Below are 24,665 nucleotides of genomic sequence, written 5' to 3' on the forward strand. Positions count from 1 at the left end.
TACATCTTGGTACCGAGAATAAGAACATTGAAATTTAAGTCATGATTGTTGTGATTGAAGGCCTGAGAAAAACCGAATTCCCCATTCGTCGAGTAAACCAACATGTTGCCAGGCTAAGTGTTTCTTTTTTCATTCTCATCTCAAACTCAATACTTATGTTGTGATCTGTAATTTTCCTGTCATTGATAATGTCATGCTGATTATTGCTAACAGGAAGGCCCAGGAAGCATTATTTCCAACACAGGAGACATTAGAAAATTTTGAAAATTTAATTATATAAAAGCTAATTTCAGTTCAAGATATCAAGAGGGAGGTTGTTAGATACAAGGATCAGAACTTTCAAGCTGAATAGAAGTTATAGATAGATCAGAATTCATTAGTCGCAAGATGGTGTTAGAGTTGAAGAAATAGTTGTTGTTCCAGATCAACCACCTAATTAACATCACCAATATATATGGTGGTACAGAAGACATTTTGAGCTGTAAAGTTAGCATTTTACTCAAATGTGAGAATTTAGACTATGGTCTCTAATGTGATCTAAAAAAAAGTCTATGGTCTCTAATGGGCACTTGTTTTGGTGTTGCAATTTTTTTAGGTGACCTGACCGAAGTACAAGAGAATCCTATGCAATACAATACAACACATCTGAAAATAGGATGAGGCTTTTGCAAGATCCTATTTCAGAAGCTTACATGGTGGTATTAATTGGTTGAAATGTATTTGGCTAACGAATTTAAACTTTGGTAATGATGTTTTGGTATCTACATGGTTCAACGAAACATTATTGTTTACTAGATTTATTTGATTTCATTAATGTATCTGGGAGATATATAATTTTTTAGATTGTTAAAGCTCAAAGTGGATGAAAATAATTGTGGCTGAGGTTATAAAAATAAAATGATCATTTACACTATTTTGTATACAGATAAAAATTTGATATAGATATAAAATCTTATTTACATGTATAAAAATACGTACGTGCCGCACGTGCACTTTACTAGTAACCTCTAAATTTGCCTATAAATTATCCAATTATATCATTGTTAAAAGTTAAAGTAACCACTAAATTCGAATCTAAATCATATAACTATACACCAATATAAAATTCTAAACTAGTATTTCTATCATTCTTAATATATTATTTATATAAAAAATACTACCCACGATACGTGTCACCATGTTCATATATGATGGAAGCGATAATGATATCAATTTACGAACAAATGGTTCAATTAAATATATATCAAACACACATGGATGCGTAATGCAAAATAAAATCTATTGCAACTAGATAATGATAGATATATATTTTAGAGTATATATTAGAATATTTAATATATGAAAGAGGATGTGAGGTAGATAATTATAATTATTAGCTATAGACTTAATTTCTCTTTGCCCAGGGAGGGGACTTGATCTGATCAGACTAGGCATGCATGCACATGATCGATGTCCCTGCTTCCTGACATTATTGTTGTTGCTCCAGGTGGCGCCTGCTGCTGCTGGTGTTTCCATTATATTCATTGCATTGCACCCATCACTCCATCAGCTTATTATTACTATATACCTCGACCACAACAATAATGCCAGTTTCAACAGGAGTTTTATGGACACAAAATTGAACGACAAATAATAATTAATAATAATTATAGTCATCATTCTCTCTCTCTCGTATGTATGTATGTCTGTGTGTGTGAGGGACCGAAAAGGCGACCAGAGGGGGTGAATGGGAGCCGATAAAAATTATCGCAATCGGAAGCTCGGCTTATGATCCCCAAATACACACCCAACCCTAACGTCCTAGGTGAAGTGCGTTGTAGCTATGGAAAAGCTACACCAACACAAAACAACCTTAGGAATAAGCGAGACAAATCGCGGAAGCAAACACGCAGAAGTAGCGTTAGAGAATGCACGGTATAACTCACCGGTTGATCTGACGTGTATAAAATTGAATACGTCGGTTGAACCGGTGAGAAAGAGCCGTCAGCACAGGAAAAAACAACACCAGTTAATCCAATGAGTTCAAAAAAAAACACCGGTGCAGTTGTCCCGAGAGGCTCCAAAACGGACCAACTGAATACCGGTTAAACCGACGAAATCAAATTCAAAACACCGGTGCTGTTGTCCAGAGAGATCCCAAAACGAACTACTCGTAACACCGGTTGATCCGACGTAGATGAACTTCTATACGCCGGTACAACGAGCAAAACAGCATGCAGGCACAGCTGGTGAAGATTCACCGGTTGAACCGATGCATGTGGAACTAATGCACCGGTGCAACCAAGCAGAAATGCCAAAAAAAATACCTAACACGCGAAAAACCAACTCACCGGTTGATCCGACGCAACATATCACAAGCGTCGGTTTAACCGGTGACAGGAAAAACTCTGCTCGTGCCCAGAAACGATTTTTCACCCCGCGTTCTTTGAAAAACTTGATGATTGGAGGATCAAATCAAGTCAAAAGAAGCTCAAAATTTGTAGACACGATCACAAAGACCTTGTGAACATATCTACGAAAGGAATAGACGAGTCACTCCATGATTTGAGAGGAATCGAGGAATTCCCGAGCAAGAACGGGGTTTTCTCAAGAACGCACAAACTTCGTTTCGAAAGAGCTCGTGAATCCTAGGCGTTTTGTACTGAGTAAAGAGCGATGGATTCACCACAAAGAGCTCAGAGAAGTACTACGATCTCTTGCTTCATGAACACATAAACGAAAACCAAATTTCATCACAAATAAAGCACAAGACGTACGAGATTGAAATGAAATCAAAACCCCGTAGGGCACAAGGAGGGAAGGGCCTCCTTTCCCATTCAATCTCAGTACAAGGACTCAAAAATCCATAGTTCAAATCCTACCCTAGAGGAGAAAGGGAGGAAGAACAGAAGAGAGGGAGAGAGGCGCACAGAAGAGAGGGAGAGAGGCGCACGGGAGGAAGAGGTGCTGCGGTCTGGGCGCCAGCCAAAAAGAAAGAGGAAGAGGAGAGAGTGGGTGAGAGATATTTAAGCCCACTAACTCTAGAACTAAAAGACTATAATACCCCTAAACTTAACTAGACACTAGAAAGCCTGTAGGGGCAAAACCGGAAAAAGATACAAGGACTCATCCGACGGCCAAGGTTCTTTCTTCGAGTCGAAGTCTTCTCTGCGATGCCGCCGTGGGGATGAAGATCCGGTCCGCGGTTTTGGAGAGTCCGCGAAACCCGGGTAGGTGGCCGGTTTTGAGAAAACCGCCAAAACTCCACGCGCGGGAAGATTCCCGCCTCCACGCCATGGCCCTGGACGCCGTTCCTGCCTCGGCCTTCTGACGGCCCTAGACGCCGCCCGACATTCGTCACCTCCTCGCCCGCAGCGAGGCCCTAGACGCCATCGACGCCTGTTCCTCCGCCAGTTCCGAGACCGACGCCCGTGCCTCCACGACTTGGCGTCTTCAACCGCCGTCCGCCAGCTTGGTTTTGTGGCGCAAACCAAGAAACTCGCCTTCCGTCGGCGCTTGCGCCCTCGATTCAGGAGTGGACGCCACAGCTGCCGCCCGGCCCGAGCTCCGGTCCCGGCTGCCCTTCACCGCCGTCCACCGTACGGTCCATCGGCCACAGCACCTCCACGGCAGCTCTCCGTCGACACTCGACGCCCGTGTACCTGCAACCAAAGACCAAGCACACGATCACACCGCACGGTTGATAATTCACTCATCACAACCAGGAGGGAGTACTCCACATTGCTCAGTGTGTAACCGTGCATTCATTGTGGTGTTGCCACCTCAGCTAAGGCAATAATTCGATGGTTGCTTGCCTGGGATGAGTTGGGCCGCCGAGTTTGATCTTGCTTGACCTTGAGCTGCTTGCCCTGATCCGATCCACGTGGCCTTTTGCTTATCGACAATCCATCTGTCGTCTGAGCTGAGCTAGCCCCGGCCGGGGTGAGTAACGTGTCAACACGCTTGCATGTCCACAATGGCACGCAATAATCAATAATCGATCGATCCATGTATTGAATTATATAAATACGGAGAGATATGATTGATTACTCTTGGAATGGATGGTGGAAAAACCAATCAAGAAATGAGTTAATCAACAAATTCTTGGCAGAGCCGCTCAGCTCTCCACCAGTCTCCTCGAGTCCTCTCCTCTCCTCTCGTCTCGTCTTGCACACAAGAGAGATCACAAGTAGTAGTCCTCCCAGCCAGGCGCCCAGCGGCCAAGGCCAGCAGATACTGTAGTAAAGTGGATGTAGGCTCCACCTCCATCCATCTCCTCATCTCCTATTTCATTTCATCCACCTCCGCCTCCTTCTGCTGCCTTTGTTATTTATTAGCTTTCGATCACCAGCTTGCTTCTTTCCATCCTTGGGTTTGCATGCATCGGGATTTTCTTCTATCTTTCCTCGGATGCAGTTGTTGAGCTCCATTTTTGGCCATGATCCTGCTGCCCACAAGGTATTCGATCTCTTGTCTGCTTACCATCGTACAGTACAATAATGCAATTCTCTTGTGCAGTGCAAGTGCAAGTGCAAGTATTAAGTAAGTTAATCCATGCATTGCATCCACTCACATACAGGGACGACGCCCTGGGTGCTAATCCAAACCATCTGCTGCTGCATTCTTATGATCCATCTCGGGATTACACCCTTACCAGTACTGGTGAATCTGAATTGTCGGATGACGCCATGTGGATACCGCCTGAGGCAGCCGACGACATGGAACACCATCATGCTGCGTCGGATACTACGTCTGACGACACTACAACAGAAGAAGACGAGGAGGATTCTGAGGACGCTGATGGCAGTTTCAGCTGGTGTCAGCAGGGCGGCTACAGGGAGGAGCGGCAGAAAGCCATGCTCAGAGCCATGAACGGCCAGCTGAAGATGCTCGCCGCTCGCTTTCTAGAGTCGGCTGGCATCCCTGCTGCTTTCCACCAATTGCAAGGCGCCGACACCTGCTGCTGGCTTGACATCGTCACCTCCCTGTCCTGGGAAGCCGCCCTTCTTATCAGGCCTGATGCCACTACCGGCAACGAGATGGACCCTTCCTCTCACGTCAAGGTTAAGTGCCTAGCTTCTGGTACACGGCGCCAATGGTACAAACACATCCACCCCATTCCCACACTAGTGCTAATAAGTTCAGTGCATGCCACTCCCTGATGTATGTCTGTCTGTCTTCCCCTGCATTCAGTGAGGTCATCAGGGGCTTAGTCTTCAAGAAGAATGCCGCCCATAAGCACATGCCCACCAGGTGTCACAATCCCAGGCTGCTTCTTCTTAGAGGAGTCCTCGGTGATTCGGACAATGGCTTCTCATCATTCAGTTCCATAGAACAGGTTGGAACTTTGGCATTTATATGCTTACACGTCTGTGGACATACATACAGAGGGATTACTATCGATTGATTCGAACCCATCCTTTTAACATACTATCTGCCTTCTTTCTCTGGTTATTATCAGGAAAAAGACCATCTGGAGAAATCTGTCTGTAAAATGATGCAGATTTGCAGGCCAAATGTTGTCATGGTCGAGAAAACAGTTTCACGCGACATACAGGAGCTTCTCCTCGAGGAAGGCGTCACTCTGGTGCTTGATATGAAGCTCAACCGGTTGCAAAGGATCGCTCGCTGTTCTGGCTCTCCCATACTATCGTTCTCAGAGGTTCTAAGTAAGCCAAAGTTGAAGCAGTGTGACTACTTCCACATCGAAAAAGTTATCGAGGAGCACAACCATACTGTTGAAGCTGGAAAGAGGCAATCTAAAACATTAATGTACCTGGAAGGCTTTCGCAAGCCATTGGGATGCACAGTAAGTCCTATACCTCATTCTCATTGCCTCCGATTGACTCTGCACTCCGATGTTGTATTCTACTACCTTTCTTTATCTCCTTATGAATGAAGATCACAACAGAACCTCTGCTTCGACAGCAGAAATATGTATTTGCTTCTTTGATATGCTTGTTTCCTTTTAGAAGCACTTACCATGCATGATTCCTGCCTAGCTTATATTATATATATAAGTTGATGAACCATGCAACAATTAAATTCATATTAAGTGTTAAAAGGATGATCTAGAGATGTTCTTCCCTTCTTTGGGCAGACAACATCAAATTTAAATTTGTTGCACAGATAGAAAGGTACCACTGTTCTAAGTTCTATTCATGTTCAACTGTATATGCATATCACTTTCTGTGCAGTGATAGGCATTCTTAGACGATGATGAATCGATCATCTCAAATGGAGCAATGATTCATTTCCTCTTTTTTATTTTTTTAAAGAAACAGTTATTCCTTTTGTCGGCACTCTGCAGATATTGCTACGGGGAGCGAATAGTGAAGAACTGAAGAAAGTCAAGCAAGTCATGCACTACACAGTGTTTGCAGCATACCAGCTTGTTCTTGAGACATCCTTCTTTGAAGATCAGAGAGTAATATTGAATAATAAAAATGCTTCCAAAGAAGAAACTTCTATCAGTAGTAAGGCAGAATCATCAGTAATACATCACGGAATCCCTGCTCCCTCTATTGGCTCTCACCCTGTCGTTCCTAAAGACAATGATGCTTCAGCAAGTAAACTGTATCCCTTAACTTGTAGTGAATCGGTAGAAGAACCCACTAAAGGGAAGACAGTTACCGTTTCTTCAACAAAAATCGAAGATCTAAATTCACTTGAGAAGGGCTTCCCTAATGAGCTCCCCGAGGGTCCAGCGATCTATTATGATTCTAATCAGGCACTTCCTTCTGAAAGACTATTATTGTCAGTCCCAGGATCGCCAAGAAGATCCATTGATATATTGCGTTATCAGAATATTTATTTACCAGTCACGTCGTCTCAAGAGGCAACTGATCATCAGAAAGAAGACATGCTTCAGTGCTGTCAAATCATGGCAGGTAATGGTGTACATATTAGCCCGAATGTCAGGGTACAAGTCGGTTCTGGTGAGAATGTGGATCACTTAAGCAATCCCCAGAATCAAGCATCCACTGAAAGCAATCAACAAATGGCATTGGATGATCCTTCAGTTAGTGAGCAGCCATCAACTCCATTGGAAAATGGGGAACAACAAAGCACCAGCTACGTTAGCGGAGACAAGACCTCAGACATAGACGAGGTCGATGATGTCTTGGAGTCGCAGAGCATACTTATTTTGTTGTCCAGTCAATGTATCACGAAGCAAGTTATCTGCGAGCAAAGCCATCTATCCCGTATAAAGTACTATGGAGATTTTGATGTCTCCTTAGGACGATATTTGCAGGACATTTTGCAGAATCAGGTAACACTAACACCATTATCATTCAACTTATGTTTACTAGTCTACTTCTGGGCTTCTGGCAGATGCATAAATTTGATACCTACAAGCAAACTTCTTCGTTCCATTCTTTTCCCCAAGTCAATTGGTAGAATATGCGCATGATCCATGATTTGTGTATTTTTAGCAGAATCTCAGCTGTTCCTCGTGTGGAGAACCTCCAGAGGCTCACATGTACTCATACACTCACCGCAATGGGAATCTGACTGTTCTTGTGAAGCGTTTGCTTAAATACTGTTTACCTGGTGAATCAGAAGGAAAAATTTGGATGTGGACTAGATGTCTAAGATGTGAGTATGAAAGTGGGATCTCTAGATCATCACGAAGGGTGCTAATGTCAGCTGAAGCACACTATCTTTGGTTTGGGAAGTTCCTTGAACTCAGTTTTTCCAGCCATTCCACTGCTAGAAGGCTATCAATATGTGGACATTCGCTGAATAAGGATTGCCTGCGCTTTTTTGGGTAAGCTCAAGAACGAAGAACCATATGACATAAATTGGAGATGATTTCAGAAGTTACTCTTTCTTCCTCCGTATATTGTACTGAGGTTTTCCCCCCTCGTTTGGGATCTGTTAACTTCAGGTTGGGCTCCAAAGTTGCAATGTTCCAGTATTCATCTGTCGAAATTTACACTGCCTCCAAACCACAGCCTACTCTTGAGTTTCACAATCCCAATGCTCATGAATGGTACGGGCAAGAGGTAAGAAATGTATGTATCATTCTCACTTGTTGGTTTCGTCTCATGCTTATTTTTTGAACAAGCAAGTCTTACTGGAGCCTAATGCCTCTATTGCATTCTTTAAGGTTCTTGCTAGAGGAGTCATGCTTTTCTCTGAAGTCACAGGGTTACTACAGAACCTGAAGGATCAGTTTTCTAAGGTGGTAATATATTGTCGTGCCTTCCTTCCTATTGAAGAGTTCTCCCAACTTGAAGATATGTTGATTAAAGAGAAGTCCGAGTTCATGGTAAACTTTCCTACCCTTTTTCTTGCAAGTACACCCTGCCTTTTATCTGTGGCCGTAAATGTTCTTCAATGATTTTAGACCACTCACATGAGTATGTTGCAATCACTGCAGATCAGTATCGGCCCAACTTTAAATTTTTGTTCATGTTCTTTTTAAAATTCTGCTGAAATATAATGGCAAACAAGAATATATTCACAAAGTTCTAACAAAGTAGGGGTATATTCGCAAGGGCAAAAATGTCTTTAACACTGTTATATGCTGTTGACGGAGTAGGGGTAAAACAAGGCTTCATTTCCAAACAGTAGGGGTAAGAATGCAAAGTGAAAGACAGTGGGGGTAAAATCACAATTAGGGTTCAAAACAGGGGCAAAAACACAATTGCCCCTTTTCTTTTTTGGGGGGTAGCCCTTACATTGGTTACTCCGGATTTTTGGTAATCGGCGTTTCACCGTTTATCTTTATCATGGTGCAGTGTACTCTAGCACAGGCAGTGGATCGAAGTGGGGCACCAAGCTCTGTGCATGAGATCCTTAGCGTAAATTGGCTCTACCAGGATCTTCTGCTTGAACTATATGTGTGGGATCGCCGGCTGCATCAACTTGTAGAGTGCATATCTGCTGAAAGAGAAAGAATGGGAATTAGTGTCAAGGGAACTTCTGAATTTACAGGTGACCAGATTGCAGTAGTTGCCGAAGCAGATGGTGTTACTGAATGTGCAAGCAACAAAGTGTGCTTCGAGAATGGATGTATTGAGACAGACAAGTTCAATGAACCAGGGACTGGCACAACCTTGCTTAATGAAAATGCATGGTTGGAGAACAATGAGCTAGTTGCACGTTCAATGTGTCCAAAGCAAGAGCCGTTGAGGATTCGGCAGCAGTCCAGATTTCCCCCATGGGATGATAGGGAAAAATGGGTTTGGAACCCATTGCATGAATCCAGATTGACTTACAGGCAGGAACTTGAGGTCGGATGTCTGGAAAGGTTCGAACTTGTTAACCACTATTGTCCATCTCATCTATCCCCCTTGCACAGACACAATCAATCTGGTGAGGAGTTGGGTTCTTCACAGTTCACAGTAGGTCCATGTGGCAGCGTCTTGTGTGTAGCAGAGGATGAGATATCCAGCATAATATCCCGTGCTCTTGCCATATCTGAGGAACGTCGCTACTTACTGGATGCTATCACTGAGAGCGCACCAGCAGACAGCAGGGTTGGAGAGTGTACTAAAACAATGGAGAAGTCTTACAGCTCGGTATCTGAAAGTTCCTCTGCTTGTTCGTCCTGGTCGTCTTCCGGATCTTCAGATTCTGAGGCAAGCATTTCATCTGACGACCTCTCCAGCTACGATAGCTCGCTTCTGTCATCCTCTCAGCATCCGGAAATATCTGTCAACGGGAGAGTAGCTCTCAAAGGGAAATATTCAGTAATCTGTGTACACTCTAACCAGTTCTACAATCTTCGAAAGAAATGCTGTCCATCGGAGCTTGCGTACATTACATCCTTGAGCCGTTGCAAGAAGTGGGATGCTCAAGGCGGGAAAAGCAAGGCTTTCTTTGCAAAAACAGTGGATGACAGATTCATCATAAAGCAAATAAAGAGGACAGAGTTTGAGTCCTTCATAAAATTTGCTCCTGATTACTTCAAGCATGTTTACCATTCTCTGGACACTGGGAGCCAAACTTGCCTTGCTAAAATCCTAGGAATCTACCAGGCATGAGTACTTCACATGATTATTTCAGGATTTCCTTCTTTTTTTTTTACCGTGCATGCGGTTGTCTTGCTACGTTGTATTTTTAAACAGTGAGTATCCTGTCTTGTTTCAGGTCAAGCAAATAAGACATGGCAAGGAGATTAAGATGGACCTGATGGTGATGGAAAATATCCTGTTTGGGCACAATGTATCCCGGACATATGATCTGAAAGGCGCTGTCTTTTCGCGGCATGTCTCTGACTCAAATGATCATGACACCGTGTACTTGGATCAAAATTTTGTGGATGACATGCGCGTTTCTCCAATCTACATTGGTGGAAGAACAAAACATCTCTTGCAGCGGGCAATCTGGAATGATACGGCTTTTCTCACTGTACGTATTGACTTTGCTTTGAGCTGTAATGTCTGCTATATATAGGTAGTAGTATACATGTGTTGACAGAAGAGTTGTGGTTGCAGTCGATCAATGTTATGGACTACTCTCTGCTGGTGGGAGTGGACAAGCAGAAGCATGAGCTCGTGTTTGGCATCATCGACTACCTGAGGCAGTATACATGGGACAAGCAACTGGAGACATGGGTGAAAACGTCTCTGGTGGTGCCCAAGAACGAATTGCCAACAGTGATTTCCCCCAGGGAGTACAAGAAGAGGTTCAGGAAATTCATGAGCAAGTATTTCCTGACAGTTCCAGATGACTGGAGCACGGAGAATCGCACGGTGTCCTGCAAATCCTGTGCTCACGCCGGCAGCGCCTTGCCGGACGAGAAACATCCTCAGCATCCAAATCCAAATCCAATCGTGGCATGCGCGTAGTTCTCTTTGGCTCCCAGGGTTTTTTATGAGAGATTTCTTTCTTCTGGCTTATTGTTACACATTCAGCTGCCAAGTTGTCCAAAATATGCAGCTTTATTTTAGGCAAATTGTTGGAGCCACAATGTGCCGAGGTCCACAGCCACAATACATGTAATTTCCCAGTTAAAATAAGATTTGTATCAATCCCACCTGACTGACCTCACAATGCATGCCTATCTGTAAGCCATGCTAACAACCCTACCGCCTACCGGACCTGGCAATGGGCAATGTCAGCTTTGGAAAATGCTGCAGGATCTAGCATACAGCTTTGGAACAAAGCAGATGACAAATTATAGGCCACAGCAAATCAGCCTTCCTAATAACGAATTCAGTTCTGATACTGGAGACAAATATACCACAGCAAATGAGACGAGAAAATGATGCTATAAGAAGTGCCCAATTACATGAGTCTCTGACCAGCCACCCACCATGCATGAGTACATATATACTCTTGTGAGCCCTAACTTATGCAGCATTGAGCCCAGCATCTTTCCTATAACCATTGTCAGTCTTCTCTGGGCATACAACCTTTCTGTAATGTACCTCTTCTGCTGCATAATCACTAACTCGCTAAAGCTTTTCTTGCTTGTCGTCCACAAGAGGAAGCATCTCCATCTGATTTCTCGGCAAGTTCCCTGGAGCCGCAGCCTGCTGTTGCGATATTAGATGCCTAACATAGCCATAGAAAGTGCAGCCAACCAGAGTGATTCCACATCCAATTGCATTCATTGCAGAGATCGGGTTCCGGAAGATCAACCATGACACTAACACTGCCACCGCGACCTACAAAAGCATGTTCCTTCAGCGGGCGGAGGGAGCAGGGAGAACAACATAGGGCGGAATATAGTCGTGTCTTACTTTAAGGTTTCCAGCAACATTGAAAGTCACTGCTGTAGTTGAATGGATCACATAGAAGATGGAGAAGTTAAGGCAAAATGCAAGCACCCCTGAACCTAGGATGATGATAAGCGCAGGAACAACTGAATTGTGTGTGTAGAACCAGTTGATCACGCCACCTCCTTCCAGCAACATTGCTGGTAGAGCCAGTGTCATGGTGGCAAAGGGTGCCATATAGTACACTGTGTTAATGCTGCAGAAAACATAACAAACTATCTTAGCACTTTTAATTTTCATTCAGTAGGGAAAAGAGGGATTCTCTTGAAAAAACAACAAAGATAAGATGTTTTCGACACCATCCTAGGCGGATCACACCAATTGCTAAATAAGCAACGGACAAGACAAGTGTGTACCTGTCAAATTTGTATCCATGGAGTAGGGACTCTGCTAAGATGGTCTTTGTAGATGTAGCCAGGCAGCCAATCATGGCAGCGCAGAAACCAAAAATGTTGAAGCTGAGCTCAGTTACCGAAGTTAGGAGTATGCCCCCAACTATAGGGACCAGGGAAGCCCATATGCGCCATTCAAAATGCTTACTCCAAACCAGCCACTGCAGAATAACTGCATGACATGAAACAAGCCTATGAGAAGATTATACCACAGTCCAACACACAATAACAAGCAGAAGATGGAATGGAGAATGAGGGCAGGAAACGGCACATGATGAAGGTACCTGTGGTTGCAGGTGTGAAAGATTTGATCGTCTGCATGAAGGAGACTGGAATGTAGCGCAGGCTCACATTTCCCAGCACAATGTTTATGCAGAAAACAAATGACATTGGAAATATCCTTTTCCAACGGTCCTCCGGTTCAACTTCAATCAGTGGTTTGGCCTTAAGCACATGGATCGCAACATATGCGCCAATTGAAGAGCATATGAAGTGGACGCAGGACACGGTGAGAGGAAACTTGAAATCCAGTTTCTGCAGGGGGGAAAAAGCATCTTCTGTTACCAAGGACGCAGATTTTCACCAGAGTGTGCTCCTAGCACGCAAACATACCAAAAATAGCTGAATGCAGATCAGCAGCGAGTTTCAGTCAGAGCAAAGAGATAAAACAACATTATTATGTGACTAACCTGATGCACACTATAACTAGAAGGCGAGGCCTTTCGTCTATTACAAGTATGAGGCGACACTAGATTCACGGAATAACAACACGGCAGCATGGCTCCATGGAATCGAGGTTCAGCATAAATACCCGTGATTTGCAACAGGGAGAGAGTCTCTTAGCCTAGTCTCCCACCCAATCTAATCTAGAAGGCGAGTGTACTTTGGGGGCATTTGGCATCCAGATCCGAGGCAGAGCATGGATGAATTGGAGAAGAATGAGGGGGTAGAATGGTAGGAACAAAGAAGACCTGGAAGATCCACTTGTTCATGATGATGACGGTGACGTTGAAGCCCCACCACTGGAGGATGGCGAGCACAGCGCGCAGGGTGCCCAGGCCGGCTGCCGCCTTGTCGCCGTCCTCCATTTCCTTCTCCTTCTGTTGTTGCGGATGAGGAAGACGAGAGGGCGGAGATGTATGGGACCAGGCTCTTCGCGTCGCGCGGCAGCGGCGGAGGTGAACCCAGTCACCTCACCTCATCGTCGTGGTGGGGAGGAGAAATTGGTGGAATGGAAAGGGAGGGAGCAGCCAGGGCAGGCTCATACTAGTCTACACTCTACTGCGTGGGTGGAGAGAGAGAGAGACTGCAATTCCTTTGCAAATTGGAACGGTCAACGGGAATAAGTTTTTTTTACTTCTTCCATCCCAAAAAATATAATTCTCGCTTATTATATAAAATGATATTAATATTTATACTATAAAATAACTATTATTATCTTAATCATGTAATATACTTTCATACTATATCTATTTGAAGATATAAATTTAATAAATTTTTCTATAAATTTGATCAAACTTGAAAATATTTGTAAAAACGAGAGTTGCATTTTATAAAGATAAAGATAGTAATTTGGGATTTTAACATGATCAAGACGTAGGGACCGTTTGGCCAGTTTGCCTAACTCGCCGCATCAGTTGTTGGATTGGATTCCTATCATAGTTTTAGACTACGGATGCCCCAAATGTTAGAGCATTTTTAGCAGATTAATCATCTATCTTCTTAACAAAAAATATATTTTTGATGATTGAAGGTTCTCTAGCAGATTTGCTATTCCAATTTTCATTGCCAAAAGTTTTTTATAATAACAAAAAATATACTTTCATCTTATCTATAGGAAGAAGATTCGTTGCTCTATCTTATCCTTTAATGATTGTGTTTCGATAGCCTGCTACAGCTACCATTATCAAAAACGCAAAATTAGTTATTGATAATGGGGTGAATTTTTTTAGTGAGAGATATGAGTATGCTTTACCCCTCCATCCCAATGTACAAGTCACAACTTCCTTTGCCAAAAATCAACAAGTATTTTGTGTGGAGCCTAGTACTACTTGATAGAGAGAAAATAAATATTGATTGGATGCGCTACAGCGCTAGAGTGGTAGGAACTTAAAACACCTGAAAAGATGGCTCAATACTCATGCATGTTAGCGGGAGTCAACAAGAAGGCGTCCTGTATTTTACAAATTTACAAAGATGTGGCTAACAGATGTTAACCACCACACCTTAACTAAAATGGAGTGGGATTTCGCAAGGGCTTCAGAATTATGGGTCGCACCTGTCAGTGACTCAACATACATTACCCAATATGCATCCGTCCAACTGTTCGTCTGGCTTGTCAGCCAACCAACCAGCAGTGTTTTTTTCTCATACCAAATCAACACCAGCCACCAGCCACAGCCAGCCAACAATACTTTTATCTTACAACAAATCAGCACCATCCACAGCCAGCCGAACAAAAGGCAAGGGTTGTGACTAGTTATAATCGCTAACCAAACAAGCCCTACGGTAGCCATCCATCTGTCCATCCATTATTGGGTTTCGGCTTCGGGTGATGCTGTAGATACATTGAGAAATAGATGAGAGGACATGGCCTCCGTTTGTTAGAGCTTATGCCCGATTTTAAAAGCTTAATCTTGAGAAATCTAAAAGTCAGATGATTCTCGGAATCCATAATCAACTAGATTCTCAATTCTTGATTTCGGGAGTCATCTGACTTTTGAATTTTCAAAAATTAAACCTTCAAAATTGGCCAGAAGCTAAAACAAATAGGGCTATAAGCATGACAACTGAAACCATATGTAAAACATTTAGAGAGAGCACCCGCCCACCAGGAGTCCAGGATTTGACCACCCCGTTGGCAGAGTAGTGCTCCTCGGCTGCTAAACCCAAGACAAGATAGTGCAACGACCAACTTACTACAACACTAGAGTAATCGAGTCTGATTGATCAACAAGATCGTAGCAGCAATTTCGCACGCGTTTCAAATACAACTCCACAACGACCCCCCCTCCCATTGAAAATTACTAAACAAATGCGCCACACCTTGCTTGCCTATATCTCCTCTTCTTCGAATGGGTCTCTCTCTGGGTAGTCTCCAACCTGGGAAAATAGAATAAAAAAACTGTTATCAAACATTTTGATTTCAGTGACCAAAATTTCCCCATACCACTTAATTTTACCACCCTTAATAAGCAACATATGTGTTTTTTTTGCTGGTAAGCAACATGTGCTTTTTTTTTTGCAGGTAAGCAACATGTGCTTGCGCAGCTGAATTCGATTGTCACAGGAAGAAACATGCACACAATTAGAAGAAAAATTCTCAAGACCTCATCACACAACACAGCCTCATGCCACATGTTCTGCTACTGCAAACAGGCTGCGTTAATCCTTGCGTTCCAAAAGCTTATTTCAGAAACACCAGGCACCTCTAAAATTCGGAAATCAGTTAGGCATCTAGCAAGCAAAGTACCTTTACTTTCTTTGGTCTCACAATTGCCCCATGACCTTGAGGGCACTCAAAGAAGCGAATGCCTTTCACCCTGCGGCATCCAACAAGCAAAAGAAAGTGTTATAAAGAGGTATTGACATGTAAGAAGAAATAGCATGTCACTCATCACAAAATTATGGCATTAGATTAGACATAAATTGCAACTGGCATCACAAATAATAATGGGTTATCACACAATCAGTATCAGTACAGAGTTTAGTTTATTCTAACGGTTTAGCAGTGAACATACATGCCATCGTGCTTTCCAAGTGGCTCATCATATTGCACACCAACCCAGAATCCACGTCCAAGAGCTTCAGCTCTGCCAACGAATTTGACAGTGCCCCTCTTGGCACCTGGCTCAACTTCACATCTATCTCCCACCTGTGACACAGTGTTTAGATCACTTGCTTCAGTTGCCAATCATTAAGACATTCTAAGGATGGTTGCCAAACCATCAGCATCAGCAGTACAAAAAAAAATAATGAAAATGTAAATCTGACCATGGCATTGGAGCATTCGAGAGTCTAGTGCAACTAGATGAATGCATATGACTATGTAAAGAACCAAATTAACTGACCTTGATTTTGGAGCACAATTCCTCCAAATTAACTGACCTTGATTTTGGAGCACAATTCCTCCATGTGCTTTTCTAATTGCTGGAGAAATAGAGCAAGTGAGCTGAAAAGTAGAAGAAAAGAGTCCAAAACTTGAGTAGCTTACTTGTTTATTATCCTCTGACTCTGATGTGGGGGTTTTCGGGGTCATCTTTTCTTTAAATTTTCGAAAGTTAGCTGGCAAAAAAATTATAACACCAGTGTTGGTAAACAAGATGACCAGTTCCAAAAAAAAAAAAAGATGTCCAGTTACTGTGGAGCTTGTCGTATGCTTCATCGGACATTTTGTACTTGTCAACAAGGGAGGTGTCTTCCAACCAGCCACCAGAGGTGAGTGAGGAAGGATCGAGATCGAGGACATGGATCCGGCAGCCGTTGTATGGGCCGTAGGCTGCGAGGGGCGCGGCGTCATCATCGAGGTCGGCGAGGTTGACGCCGGTGTCGTCGCGGAGCTGGAGGCGCATGGAGGCGACGGCGGTGCCGGTCTTGCGCCAGAGCTTGTCCTTGAGCGCCTCGACGGTGGTCTGCGATCCGACGCAATTTCTAGTCCCAGAAGAAATGGCGGAGGTAGAGATGAGGAGATCCATACCATACCTGTTGCGAGACGCGGATGTCTGCCGCGAAGGTGGAGAGATTGGAGTGGGTGACGAGCAGGAGGACGCTGTCGTCCGCCGGAAGCTGCAGCTTGGACGACGCCATGGCAGTAAGTCCTCCGGCCGCCGGCGTGGCGTCGCCCTATGTGTGAGTGTGACCAACCGCCGCCGCCGCCGCTGGCTGGGTTGGGGCCGGCCGTGGGCTGGCTCTGCCCGTATGTGGATGGGCTGTCAATTTTGGGCCCGGCCCGGCCCACCATAAGTGCCGCCGCCAGCAGGCAGCCCAGCACACACGGCCTGCTATCCTGCTATCCATCATCCCCCTCCAGGCCTCCACCCACCACCACCATGGATTGCTGGTGAGACTGTTAGTGGCGAAGCCAGAAATTTTTGGCGTCGGGTCCGATGCATTCGGCGCCGGATCCACCAACAGTACTAAATAGTGATTTCTGCTTGATTTTGTCGAAATCCGTCGGGGTCCGACGACCCCGGTGCCTCCATGCAGAATATATTAGTGTGTGAGTGACGATCGAGCTATCCATCCACTCCACCCCGTCCTCTGTCTTCTCCTCCACTTCCAGCGAAGCCTGCTATCCTCGGGAGGGAACAAGAGGGATGGCGGCTGCCACTCCCGTGCCCCCAGTCTTGTGCAAGCAGCAGCTAGTGCTTGTCCACGCCCCCCTGCCCCTTCTCGCGCGCCGCCGCCGCGCCGTCTCCGTCTCCGTCCGCGCCGCCCCGCCCCGCCAGCGCCAGCACCAGCAACGCCCCCCCTCCCAGGTGCAAGCGGGTCGATCCTCTTCCCAGGCCCGCCCGCCGTCCGCCGAGGGCCCCTCTGGACTACGACGACGACAAGACGAGGAGGAGGAGGAGGGGAGGTTCGCTGGGGGCACCCGGGCCGCCTCCATGCCCAAGCCGCCGGCCGGTTTCGTGCTTGACGACAAGGGCAGGTGCATCGCCGCAGCATCCAAGCGCATCGTCACCATCGTACTCTCTCTCTCTCTCTCTCTCTCTCTCTCTCTCTCTCTCTCTCTCTCTCTCTCTCTCCCCGTCCGTTATGTTGCCCTGAGGACAGGACATGACATGACAGGACAGGAGCTTGCTGCTTTCAATCATCACAAATGGAATGAAACGGAACGAAATTAAGAGGCAGGCATTGCCATTGCAGATCGACGACGCCAACAACCGCCCCCTGGAGTGCATGATCAGGAGAGTCTTCCGGAGCTCGCAGGACCACGACTGCATGCTTCTCTGCCCAGTGGACATGTAATAAACCTCAACGCCACACTTCTTTTTGTGCTGCTGTCTATTGCTACTCATCCATACACTTCCAGGCCTGTGCAGGTCCTCAAGAGCACAAATTTCAGTGGCTGGATTGCTGTATGCCTTCAACCTCTCTCCGCCTCATATATATCTTTTCGCGTGATTCTCCATGGAATCAACTTTTCTTCTCTTCCCCTCTTCTACTCGTGTAGGTTGACGACCACCAGCTCAAGCAAATCATTCCTTCTGTTGCATATGCCCTTGCAAGAGTGCATATGCACCTTGTCGAAAGCGGGTAAGGGCTCAGGAATGCTCCTGTACTTGGGCTTGCTGCTCTTACTAAAATATCTCCGTATAAGAATCTTGCTCTCCGTTTCAGATTCTGCTATACAGCAAGGGGTGGCTTCTGCTTTCCTGAAGAAGCCATTCAAGAGTTTCATGGTAACCAAAACTACAGGCATGCATCTTTTTATTTTTTGGGGCAACTCACCTTGTCATCTAATCAAAATCATTAAAAGAAAGAATTTTAAACAACTGTATTTGCAGATGAAAGAAAGTTTGTGCCAAATGTTTGTAGACTGTAACTCAACAGTGTCTGAAACTATTTGCTTACCAGTACGAACTACTCTGCAACGTCCTCTTTGGTATCTCATTTAAAGATTGCAGATTCTGGTGATGGCGCTGAGGGGGTACCTTTCGAAGGTGTAGAGATTTGCTGCTTCAATTTGGTGAGCAAATTTCTCGGGTGTAATATGAGAATCCGGTTTTGGTCAACTAGATACATATTTGATGTGATTTAGTTAGCTACTTAGCTTCTGCTAGAATAATTGGCATATGCAGCATGATAGGCTGCTGCTGCTATCGTGAGTCTTCGCAGTTGACATATAGATATAGATCCCCAAATAAGTAATTCATAAAGATTCAATCTTGGGTCTTCATTGGCATGCTTGTGATTGCCGACACTTTGTATTTGCAGGATGGTGCTCACTATATGATTTATACACCAGTTGATCCTCTTCTGTTCGTTGCAGTCAAGGTTAGTTGGCTGCTGTTCAACTTGTTGTGGTAAAATTCAGTCTGTACATGATATCTGAGAATGTTGTCACATGTTTGTGCAGGATAAGGATGGTGTGCTACGCATCGCTGAAGATGTAAGCAGTGCTACAATCAGCATTTTCCTTTTATCGCCGCACTCTTTATGTGGAGCAGAGGACTTAGCTGTGAATGTTTTCACAGGATTTGATGGATGACCCTGCAGTTGTCGATGCCATAGACGAAGAGACAGAATTTACAGCTCTAGTGGTATGGTGATTTGTCCGTACTTTATGAATGTTATTCATCCAGTGTTTCGAGCTAAGACATGATGGACAAGATCTGCTGAACCATGCTATCTTACTCTTTGTCCTGCAGGAGGAGGAAGAGGCCCTTATCGAAACGGTACTTGGTGAAAGGTGATGAATGGTAGGGAGGGGTTCCTACTTGAATAGGAAGAGGAGACCCATGCTCCACTAGTCCACTCCACCAAACAGTAGAATGACGAAGCACTAGTTGGTCCTGAAGAAGGGGGTGCAATTGCAGCTGCAAAAGTGTGTGCTTGCTTGGATTGGATTATATGTGCAACAAAGCGCATTTGAGCTGCAAAGATAGCTGCCAACCTTAGGATGGATGAAGATGTAATGTTAATCGTCACGTGCTGCTGCTGCTCATCGTCGTCTGTGTAACTAATGTAGTATAGAAAGCTGAAGGAGCTGCTAGGAGGCTTTTGTTTTGTTTTCTAATCAAATGAATAGGACGACAAAAAGCTATTGCTGCTCTGCCGCTGCCATGAGGATTCTACTGCTAGGAGCAGACGACTCATGCTTCTACTAAAGTTCAGTTCAGATGCAGCTTAAGAAAAAGGTTCAGTTCAGGTGATGATGAATCAGCATACATATATACCACTCAGATGGCATCAAGCTTGCTCAGAGATCGTTTTCAAGGATCCATAGGAACAATGCCTGTAATTATCTGGAGCGATGAGATCCATCTTTTGATGCCTATAACTCAAGCCTACCCAACTTTAGTAGTTCTGGGTGGGCTAGTTTTATCTGTTTCAGTTGTCAATATTAACATGGTTTGCTTATCTCAAACAAGTCAAAATTATACTATTAACCATAACATCCAGAGCTGGACATGATTTTCCATCTTTTCTTAGGTCCAGCATATCTCAAACATAACATGATTTTCCATATTTTCTTAGGTCAAGCATATACATCTCAAATTAACAACTTCCTAAACGGGCAACCGATATGGATAGTATGGTGAATATACACAGGAATGCAGCACCTAACACTGCCATGGCGAACTCAATCTGGCTCTGCAACAGTGACTCGCGCTATTCTACATGCTCATGAGGTGCGTATGCTGCGAGTTCGTGAGGCCCAAACACCAAACACAAGAAACCAGGACACAAACAAGATTGCCCAATATTGCATAGACCCATACTGGATTCTTGGGAAAACCTGCAACCATAAACAATCATCATAAACCATAGGGATACGGACATCACTTTCTGCAGATTAACTCTCAGTCTAAGGTAATAAGGTCTGGCAAAAAGGAAATGCTGTATTATATCATGAAAGATCGCCATCTACTTACAAATCTCAGGGATATCACTAGAGTCAACGCGCATAAACCTCCAAGAAGCAAGTGAAGACCAATTACAGCAGTTTTCTGCACAAAACCCAAAAATAAAATCATACTTCCCATCAAATGCTTCATTCATAGGACTTCTTTGTGCAATACACAAGCATTAATTTTAATTTTCCTCCAAAGAGCAAGGAATCCTTGCTAATTAGCTGAAAATCATATATAGAAAAATGGCTGAATTATAAAAGGAAAGAAAGAAATATGCATGTGAGTACATCAACCAGTACTGCCCTCAACATAGTCCAAGAACAACCAAAGGCTACAAAGGGGCAGCAGCAACTAAATTTTCTAATTCGGACTCACACGTTACTTCTACAGAACAGAAGACTGTCATTATAACAACGTTCAAATACAGAGGACCACTTCCATTAACTTCAAAGTTGAAACTACATTGATAGTTACGAACTGCACTTCTGTGAGGGAAAAATTAGAGATAGAGAGAGAAAACCACATCATCACACATGCAAATATGTTTTAGCAGATAGCAGTATCCTTCAGTTGATGGTATTAACATGTGGAGGACCTTAAGAGGATCGATAACCTGCTTTATGCATCTATAAAGTTCTTTCTTTTTTGTTTCATCTATAAAGCATATAATTACAATTGTGTGACTGCTTGATTGTTTTTTTCCAGCTAAACAAATGGGAGGATCGTTTTCTGTTCAGCTAAAATGGAAATATGAGAAAATTTTAGTAATTATCCGAAGGGGTGTGCAGTTGAATTCATAAGTTGCAACTTTCAAATGCTGCCAGAGGATATGTAAATAAGAACAGAACGTTTTCAGACATGCATACCTTGCCAACATGTGGAGCAACCAGCCACGCAAGAACAATGACAGCTAGGCCAATAGCAACAAGAACTCCAGTACTCTCCAAACTCCATCTTGTATGTACCCGCCTCGCTGCCACAATACTTTGCTCCAGTACAGAATTATTGCTTGGACTAAGTGGTGGCTGATCAACGTGCCCTTGAGAGACAGCCATGTGAGAGTTATGAGGATTGAACCAAGATGATATCTCACTAAGCCGCTGCCTTCGTATTGCTGCAACAGCATCTGGGTCAACACCTGTGTCTGCCACATGCTGCAAGTATGAGAGTTCCCCTGTAGATGTCCTTTCCCTGAGAGCTTCATAATCCTTCAAGGACGCGAGGACCTTGTTGAAGTCGTCGGGCCTTACATTTGCAGAAATACTTCCACATATCTCGCACACAGTGGATCCATGGCTGATGAACCACTTCAATGCACAGGCATAATGCGCAAGGGCAAGCTCGTTCTTGCAGGAACAGCCTAGATCCACAAGATGATCTTGTTGGTGCAGGGGGCCTGATTCGACGTCAGTAGCACGTACGAATATCTCGCCCTCGGGGCTTATAAACTCAACAAACCTGGGAGCATTGGTTCCATCCTTTGGCCCAGTGATGGCATCCTTGCTGGTGGAAGTCTTGGTAGCGTCATTGTTGGTCCTTGGGGCGGAAGGCGGCACAATGCCCAAGAAACCTAGGGCAGACTCACCTCTGAAATCAGGCTCGACACAATGACAGACCCGGCAAAGTGAAAGGCCAGAATCCTTATCGGTGCTGCAGCTTGATACACGGGGGATGGCCGGGTTGTGGTGGTCATCAGCAGTAGGCGAGTTGACGGCATCAGTTTGATCAGTGGTGTTGGGTTGCGGATGCTGTTCCTTGAGGCCCATGTCGGATCGAAGGATCATTTCACGGTGTTCAAAACTGAAGAAGGGAATGCGTATCGGGCAGCAGAACAGAGAAATTTGCAAAAATCACAAAGTGATGCATGTCCTTGTGAAATCTGAGTACCCAACACAGATCACAAAATGATGAGGGGGGGCTGTGCGGTGTGGTCTACTCTAAACGAGTGTGCATTGGCTGGCTGTAATCCAGGTTCCAGGAGGCTGGCGTTGATGATACTTACATCTGGAGCTGAGACTGGAAATCAGGTAAGGGAATGTACTGTACTGTACCTGGTTGGATGTGTGAAGGGAAGGAGAAGGGAACCTGCAGCATGGCACATACTAGGGGAGTCAGCAGGAGCACCAACGAAAACATAGGATGATGGATTGAGTGGTAGCAGCTCACCTTGTCGCGCGCACCCCGGCGGAAGATAACTGAAATTGATGATTGGGGAATCGGGCTCCTAGGCTAGCAACCATCAATCAGCATGGGGATTTCGATTTGAGGGGAGGGAAGCCAGGCAAGCAGTCGAATCACCCCCTCCTCCCAAGTCCTACCTAGCTGATGCTGCTACCTTGCTCGCTCGTCGTCGTCGATTCGATGGGATGGGATGGGATTGCTCGCTTGCTGCTGGCCGGAGGGGACGAACACCATTGATCTCTCCTCTCCTTTCTCTCGCTGGCCGGTGGGCCCCGCCGGAACTGGTGGAATCTGGCGGTGCGGTGGCCGAGGGCCCACCGTCCAGTGGCTGCTGCTGAGTGCTGCAGATGTATCCATCGATCAAAGTAGCACAAGATATTTGGTATATATCTACTACTACTTAGGGATGAAAACGGTCGGGAACGGTCGGGAAAACCCCTCAACCGTTCCCGCAACTGTATTTTTTGGTCGGGAACGGAAACGGGAACGGGAAAATCGGACGGGGAAACGAAATCGGTATTACGGGATATCGGGAACGGAATCAATCGGTCGGGAGCATGCCGATTACGATCGGGAATCGATAACTCAAAACGGGAAAATACATACAACCACTTCAAACATTTAACTCGATAAAATAATTACAACTATGCATAAATAACATAGAAACAAGACTCGTATAACTAAGAAACACAGGTAAAGTGAATCACGAATTCACAATTCACGTTGGAACACATGCAAACAACAATTCACGTTTCCAACACAGGTAACACAGCCGACTACGACAAATACGGGAATTCCCGCGGGAATTTTCCCGGTTAAAAACGGGAACCGTGAAAACGGTCGGGAAAACACCCCAACCGTTCCCGTTCCCGTTCCCGCCCGTTTTCCCGTTTTATTTTCTCATTTTCCCATTTTTTCGCGGAAACGGTTTACGGTCGGTTTAAACGGTAAACGGAGCCGGTCGGGACGGGATTTTCCCGTCCCATTTTCAACCCTACTACTACTATCTATAAAAAGAACGAAGTAATCTTGTGCTACTTTGATATCTTGTGCTCCTCTCTATAGTTATAGGGGCATTTTGGTATATAAATCCTAAAAAACACGTTGAATGAGTAAGTAGGGATATGTTTCGACAAGATGTAAAATTATAATAATGACACAACTTCAAATAGACGAATTATAATAATATATATATATATAAATTCAAAAAATTATAATGGCATGATCCAATTAACCTTTTATTCTACCGTTTCTGAGTCCAAATTGATCTCGCGTGCGACCCATTTTTATATTTTAAAAAACAAAATTTCAAAAATATATGCCGAATAGGGAATTTTTCAAAAATAGGTGACTGTCGCCCCCTAATGGGCGACAGCGTGCCTGGCGCCCATCCAGTTGGCAACAGGACCTAAATATAAAAAAAATTATATTTAGGTCCTGGCGCCCAGGGCGCATTAAACAGTGAACTTGTAAAATTGATTAATCGTAGAAAAATCGGAAAAATATAAACTCAACTATTTTGGATTTTATGAAATAAGATCTACAACTTTTGTTACATAAAGTTTTTCATTTGATCAATGTATCTAAATCAAGAAAAATAGTTCTTGTACCTAGAAAAATCTAAAATAATTCATTTGGTATAGTTGTGCTTATCTAAAATTTACCAAACTTTTTTTATAGCTCTTATGAAATAAAATAATGGTACTGTAAAAGTTATGACTTCTAATACTCAGTATAGCAGCATGGATAAATAACTCATTTAAACTAGACATATTGCAAGATCTAATTTAAAAACTTATTCT

The 24,665-nt window shown here is 44.3% G+C and overlaps 4 protein-coding genes and 1 pseudogene across 9 annotated transcripts; 2 read left to right on the forward strand and 3 right to left on the reverse strand.

Annotated features, from left to right (window-relative positions):
• The first annotated feature begins 4,031 nt into the window (after nucleotides 1–4,031).
• On the forward strand, nucleotides 4,032–10,969 carry LOC120642218 (1-phosphatidylinositol-3-phosphate 5-kinase FAB1B-like). 2 transcript variants are annotated; one of them, XM_039918677.1, is made up of 11 exons: nucleotides 4,032–4,437; nucleotides 4,559–5,077; nucleotides 5,173–5,317; nucleotides 5,441–5,788; nucleotides 6,290–7,252; nucleotides 7,419–7,750; nucleotides 7,871–7,997; nucleotides 8,093–8,254; nucleotides 8,727–9,968; nucleotides 10,081–10,341; nucleotides 10,428–10,969. In XM_039918677.1, exons 1-11 carry the CDS (start codon nucleotides 4,418–4,420, stop codon nucleotides 10,779–10,781), a joined length of 4,473 nt encoding a protein of 1,490 aa, XP_039774611.1. In that variant the 5' UTR covers nucleotides 4,032–4,417; the 3' UTR covers nucleotides 10,782–10,969. The 2 variants fall into 2 exon arrangements, with proteins under 2 accessions (XP_039774611.1, XP_039774612.1); XM_039918678.1 differs by having other exon boundaries at nucleotides 4,040–4,437; nucleotides 7,871–7,988.
• Nucleotides 10,970–11,087: 118 nt separating this feature from the next.
• Nucleotides 11,088–13,405, reverse strand: LOC120642219 (UDP-galactose transporter 1-like). 2 transcript variants are annotated; one of them, XM_039918679.1, is made up of 5 exons: nucleotides 13,078–13,405; nucleotides 12,391–12,640; nucleotides 12,071–12,278; nucleotides 11,679–11,910; nucleotides 11,088–11,603 (listed from the first exon to the last, which is right to left on the reverse strand). In XM_039918679.1, exons 1-5 carry the CDS (start codon nucleotides 13,192–13,194, stop codon nucleotides 11,391–11,393), a joined length of 1,020 nt encoding a protein of 339 aa, XP_039774613.1. In that variant the 5' UTR covers nucleotides 13,195–13,405; the 3' UTR covers nucleotides 11,088–11,390. The 2 variants fall into 2 exon arrangements, with proteins under 2 accessions (XP_039774613.1, XP_039774614.1); XM_039918680.1 differs by lacking the exon at nucleotides 13,078–13,405 and adding an exon at nucleotides 12,796–13,052.
• Nucleotides 13,406–14,284: 879 nt separating this feature from the next.
• On the reverse strand, nucleotides 14,285–16,990 carry LOC120642222 (tubulin-folding cofactor B-like). Of its 3 annotated transcripts, XR_005662534.1 has the most exons (8): nucleotides 16,803–16,946; nucleotides 16,467–16,737; nucleotides 16,320–16,390; nucleotides 16,214–16,255; nucleotides 15,847–15,980; nucleotides 15,579–15,648; nucleotides 14,938–15,208; nucleotides 14,285–14,663 (listed from the first exon to the last, which is right to left on the reverse strand). XR_005662534.1 is itself a non-coding variant. In XM_039918684.1 (7 exons), exons 1-7 carry the CDS (start codon nucleotides 16,910–16,912, stop codon nucleotides 15,161–15,163), a joined length of 741 nt encoding a protein of 246 aa, XP_039774618.1. In that variant the 5' UTR covers nucleotides 16,913–16,990; the 3' UTR covers nucleotides 14,867–15,160. The 3 variants fall into 3 exon arrangements, 2 of the variants coding, with proteins under 2 accessions (XP_039774618.1, XP_039774617.1); XM_039918684.1 differs by lacking the exon at nucleotides 14,285–14,663 and having other exon boundaries at nucleotides 14,867–15,208; nucleotides 16,808–16,990; XM_039918683.1 differs by lacking the exon at nucleotides 14,285–14,663 and having other exon boundaries at nucleotides 14,867–15,208.
• Nucleotides 16,991–17,296: 306 nt separating this feature from the next.
• Nucleotides 17,297–20,154, forward strand: LOC120642221 (annotated as a pseudogene).
• A 79-nt stretch (nucleotides 20,155–20,233) lies between these two features.
• Nucleotides 20,234–23,213, reverse strand: LOC120642220. Of its 2 annotated transcripts, XM_039918682.1 has the most exons (5): nucleotides 22,849–23,182; nucleotides 22,734–22,767; nucleotides 21,549–22,482; nucleotides 20,704–20,778; nucleotides 20,234–20,567 (listed from the first exon to the last, which is right to left on the reverse strand). In XM_039918682.1, the coding sequence occupies exons 3-5, from the start codon at nucleotides 22,464–22,466 to the stop codon at nucleotides 20,454–20,456; spliced, it is 1,107 nt and encodes a 368-aa protein (XP_039774616.1). In that variant the 5' UTR covers nucleotides 22,467–22,482; nucleotides 22,734–22,767; nucleotides 22,849–23,182; the 3' UTR covers nucleotides 20,234–20,453. The 2 variants fall into 2 exon arrangements, with proteins under 2 accessions (XP_039774616.1, XP_039774615.1); XM_039918681.1 differs by having other exon boundaries at nucleotides 21,549–22,767; nucleotides 22,849–23,213.
• Between the last annotated feature and the right edge of the window lie 1,452 nt (nucleotides 23,214–24,665).

This window comes from Panicum virgatum, chromosome 7K, assembly GCF_016808335.1.
Source record: "Panicum virgatum strain AP13 chromosome 7K, P.virgatum_v5, whole genome shotgun sequence".
In the NCBI taxonomy this organism is placed as follows: domain Eukaryota; kingdom Viridiplantae; phylum Streptophyta; class Magnoliopsida; order Poales; family Poaceae; genus Panicum; species Panicum virgatum.

Coding starts and splice junctions, on each gene's coding strand:
- LOC120642218 (XM_039918677.1), top strand. CDS start 4,418: ATGATCCTGCTGCCCACAAG. Junction 7,253..7,418: donor AGGACATTTTGCAGAATCAG/GTAACACTAACA, acceptor TATTTTTAGCAG/AATCTCAGCTGTTCCTCGTG. Junction 9,969..10,080: donor AAATCCTAGGAATCTACCAG/GCATGAGTACTT, acceptor GTCTTGTTTCAG/GTCAAGCAAATAAGACATGG.
- LOC120642219 (XM_039918679.1), bottom strand. CDS start 13,194: ATGGAGGACGGCGACAAGGCGGCAGCCGGCCTGGGCACCCTGCGCGCT. Junction 12,279..12,390: donor TTTCACACCTGCAACCACAG/GTACCTTCATCA, acceptor CATGTCATGCAG/TTATTCTGCAGTGGCTGGTT. Junction 11,911..12,070: donor CATGGATACAAATTTGACAG/GTACACACTTGT, acceptor TGTTTTCTGCAG/CATTAACACAGTGTACTATA.
- LOC120642222 (XM_039918684.1), bottom strand. CDS start 16,912: ATGGCGTCGTCCAAGCTGCAGCTTCCGGCGGACGACAGCGTCCTCCTG. Junction 16,738..16,807: donor ACATCCGCGTCTCGCAACAG/GTATGGTATGGA, acceptor GTCGGATCGCAG/ACCACCGTCGAGGCGCTCAA. Junction 15,981..16,213: donor AATTGTGCTCCAAAATCAAG/GTCAGTTAATTT, acceptor ACTGTGTCACAG/GTGGGAGATAGATGTGAAGT.
- LOC120642220 (XM_039918681.1), bottom strand. CDS start 22,466: ATGATCCTTCGATCCGACATGGGCCTCAAGGAACAGCATCCGCAACCC. Junction 20,779..21,548: donor TTGCTCCACATGTTGGCAAG/GTATGCATGTCT, acceptor GGTTTTGTGCAG/AAAACTGCTGTAATTGGTCT. Junction 20,568..20,703: donor TAGTGATATCCCTGAGATTT/GTAAGTAGATGG, acceptor TTATGGTTGCAG/GTTTTCCCAAGAATCCAGTA.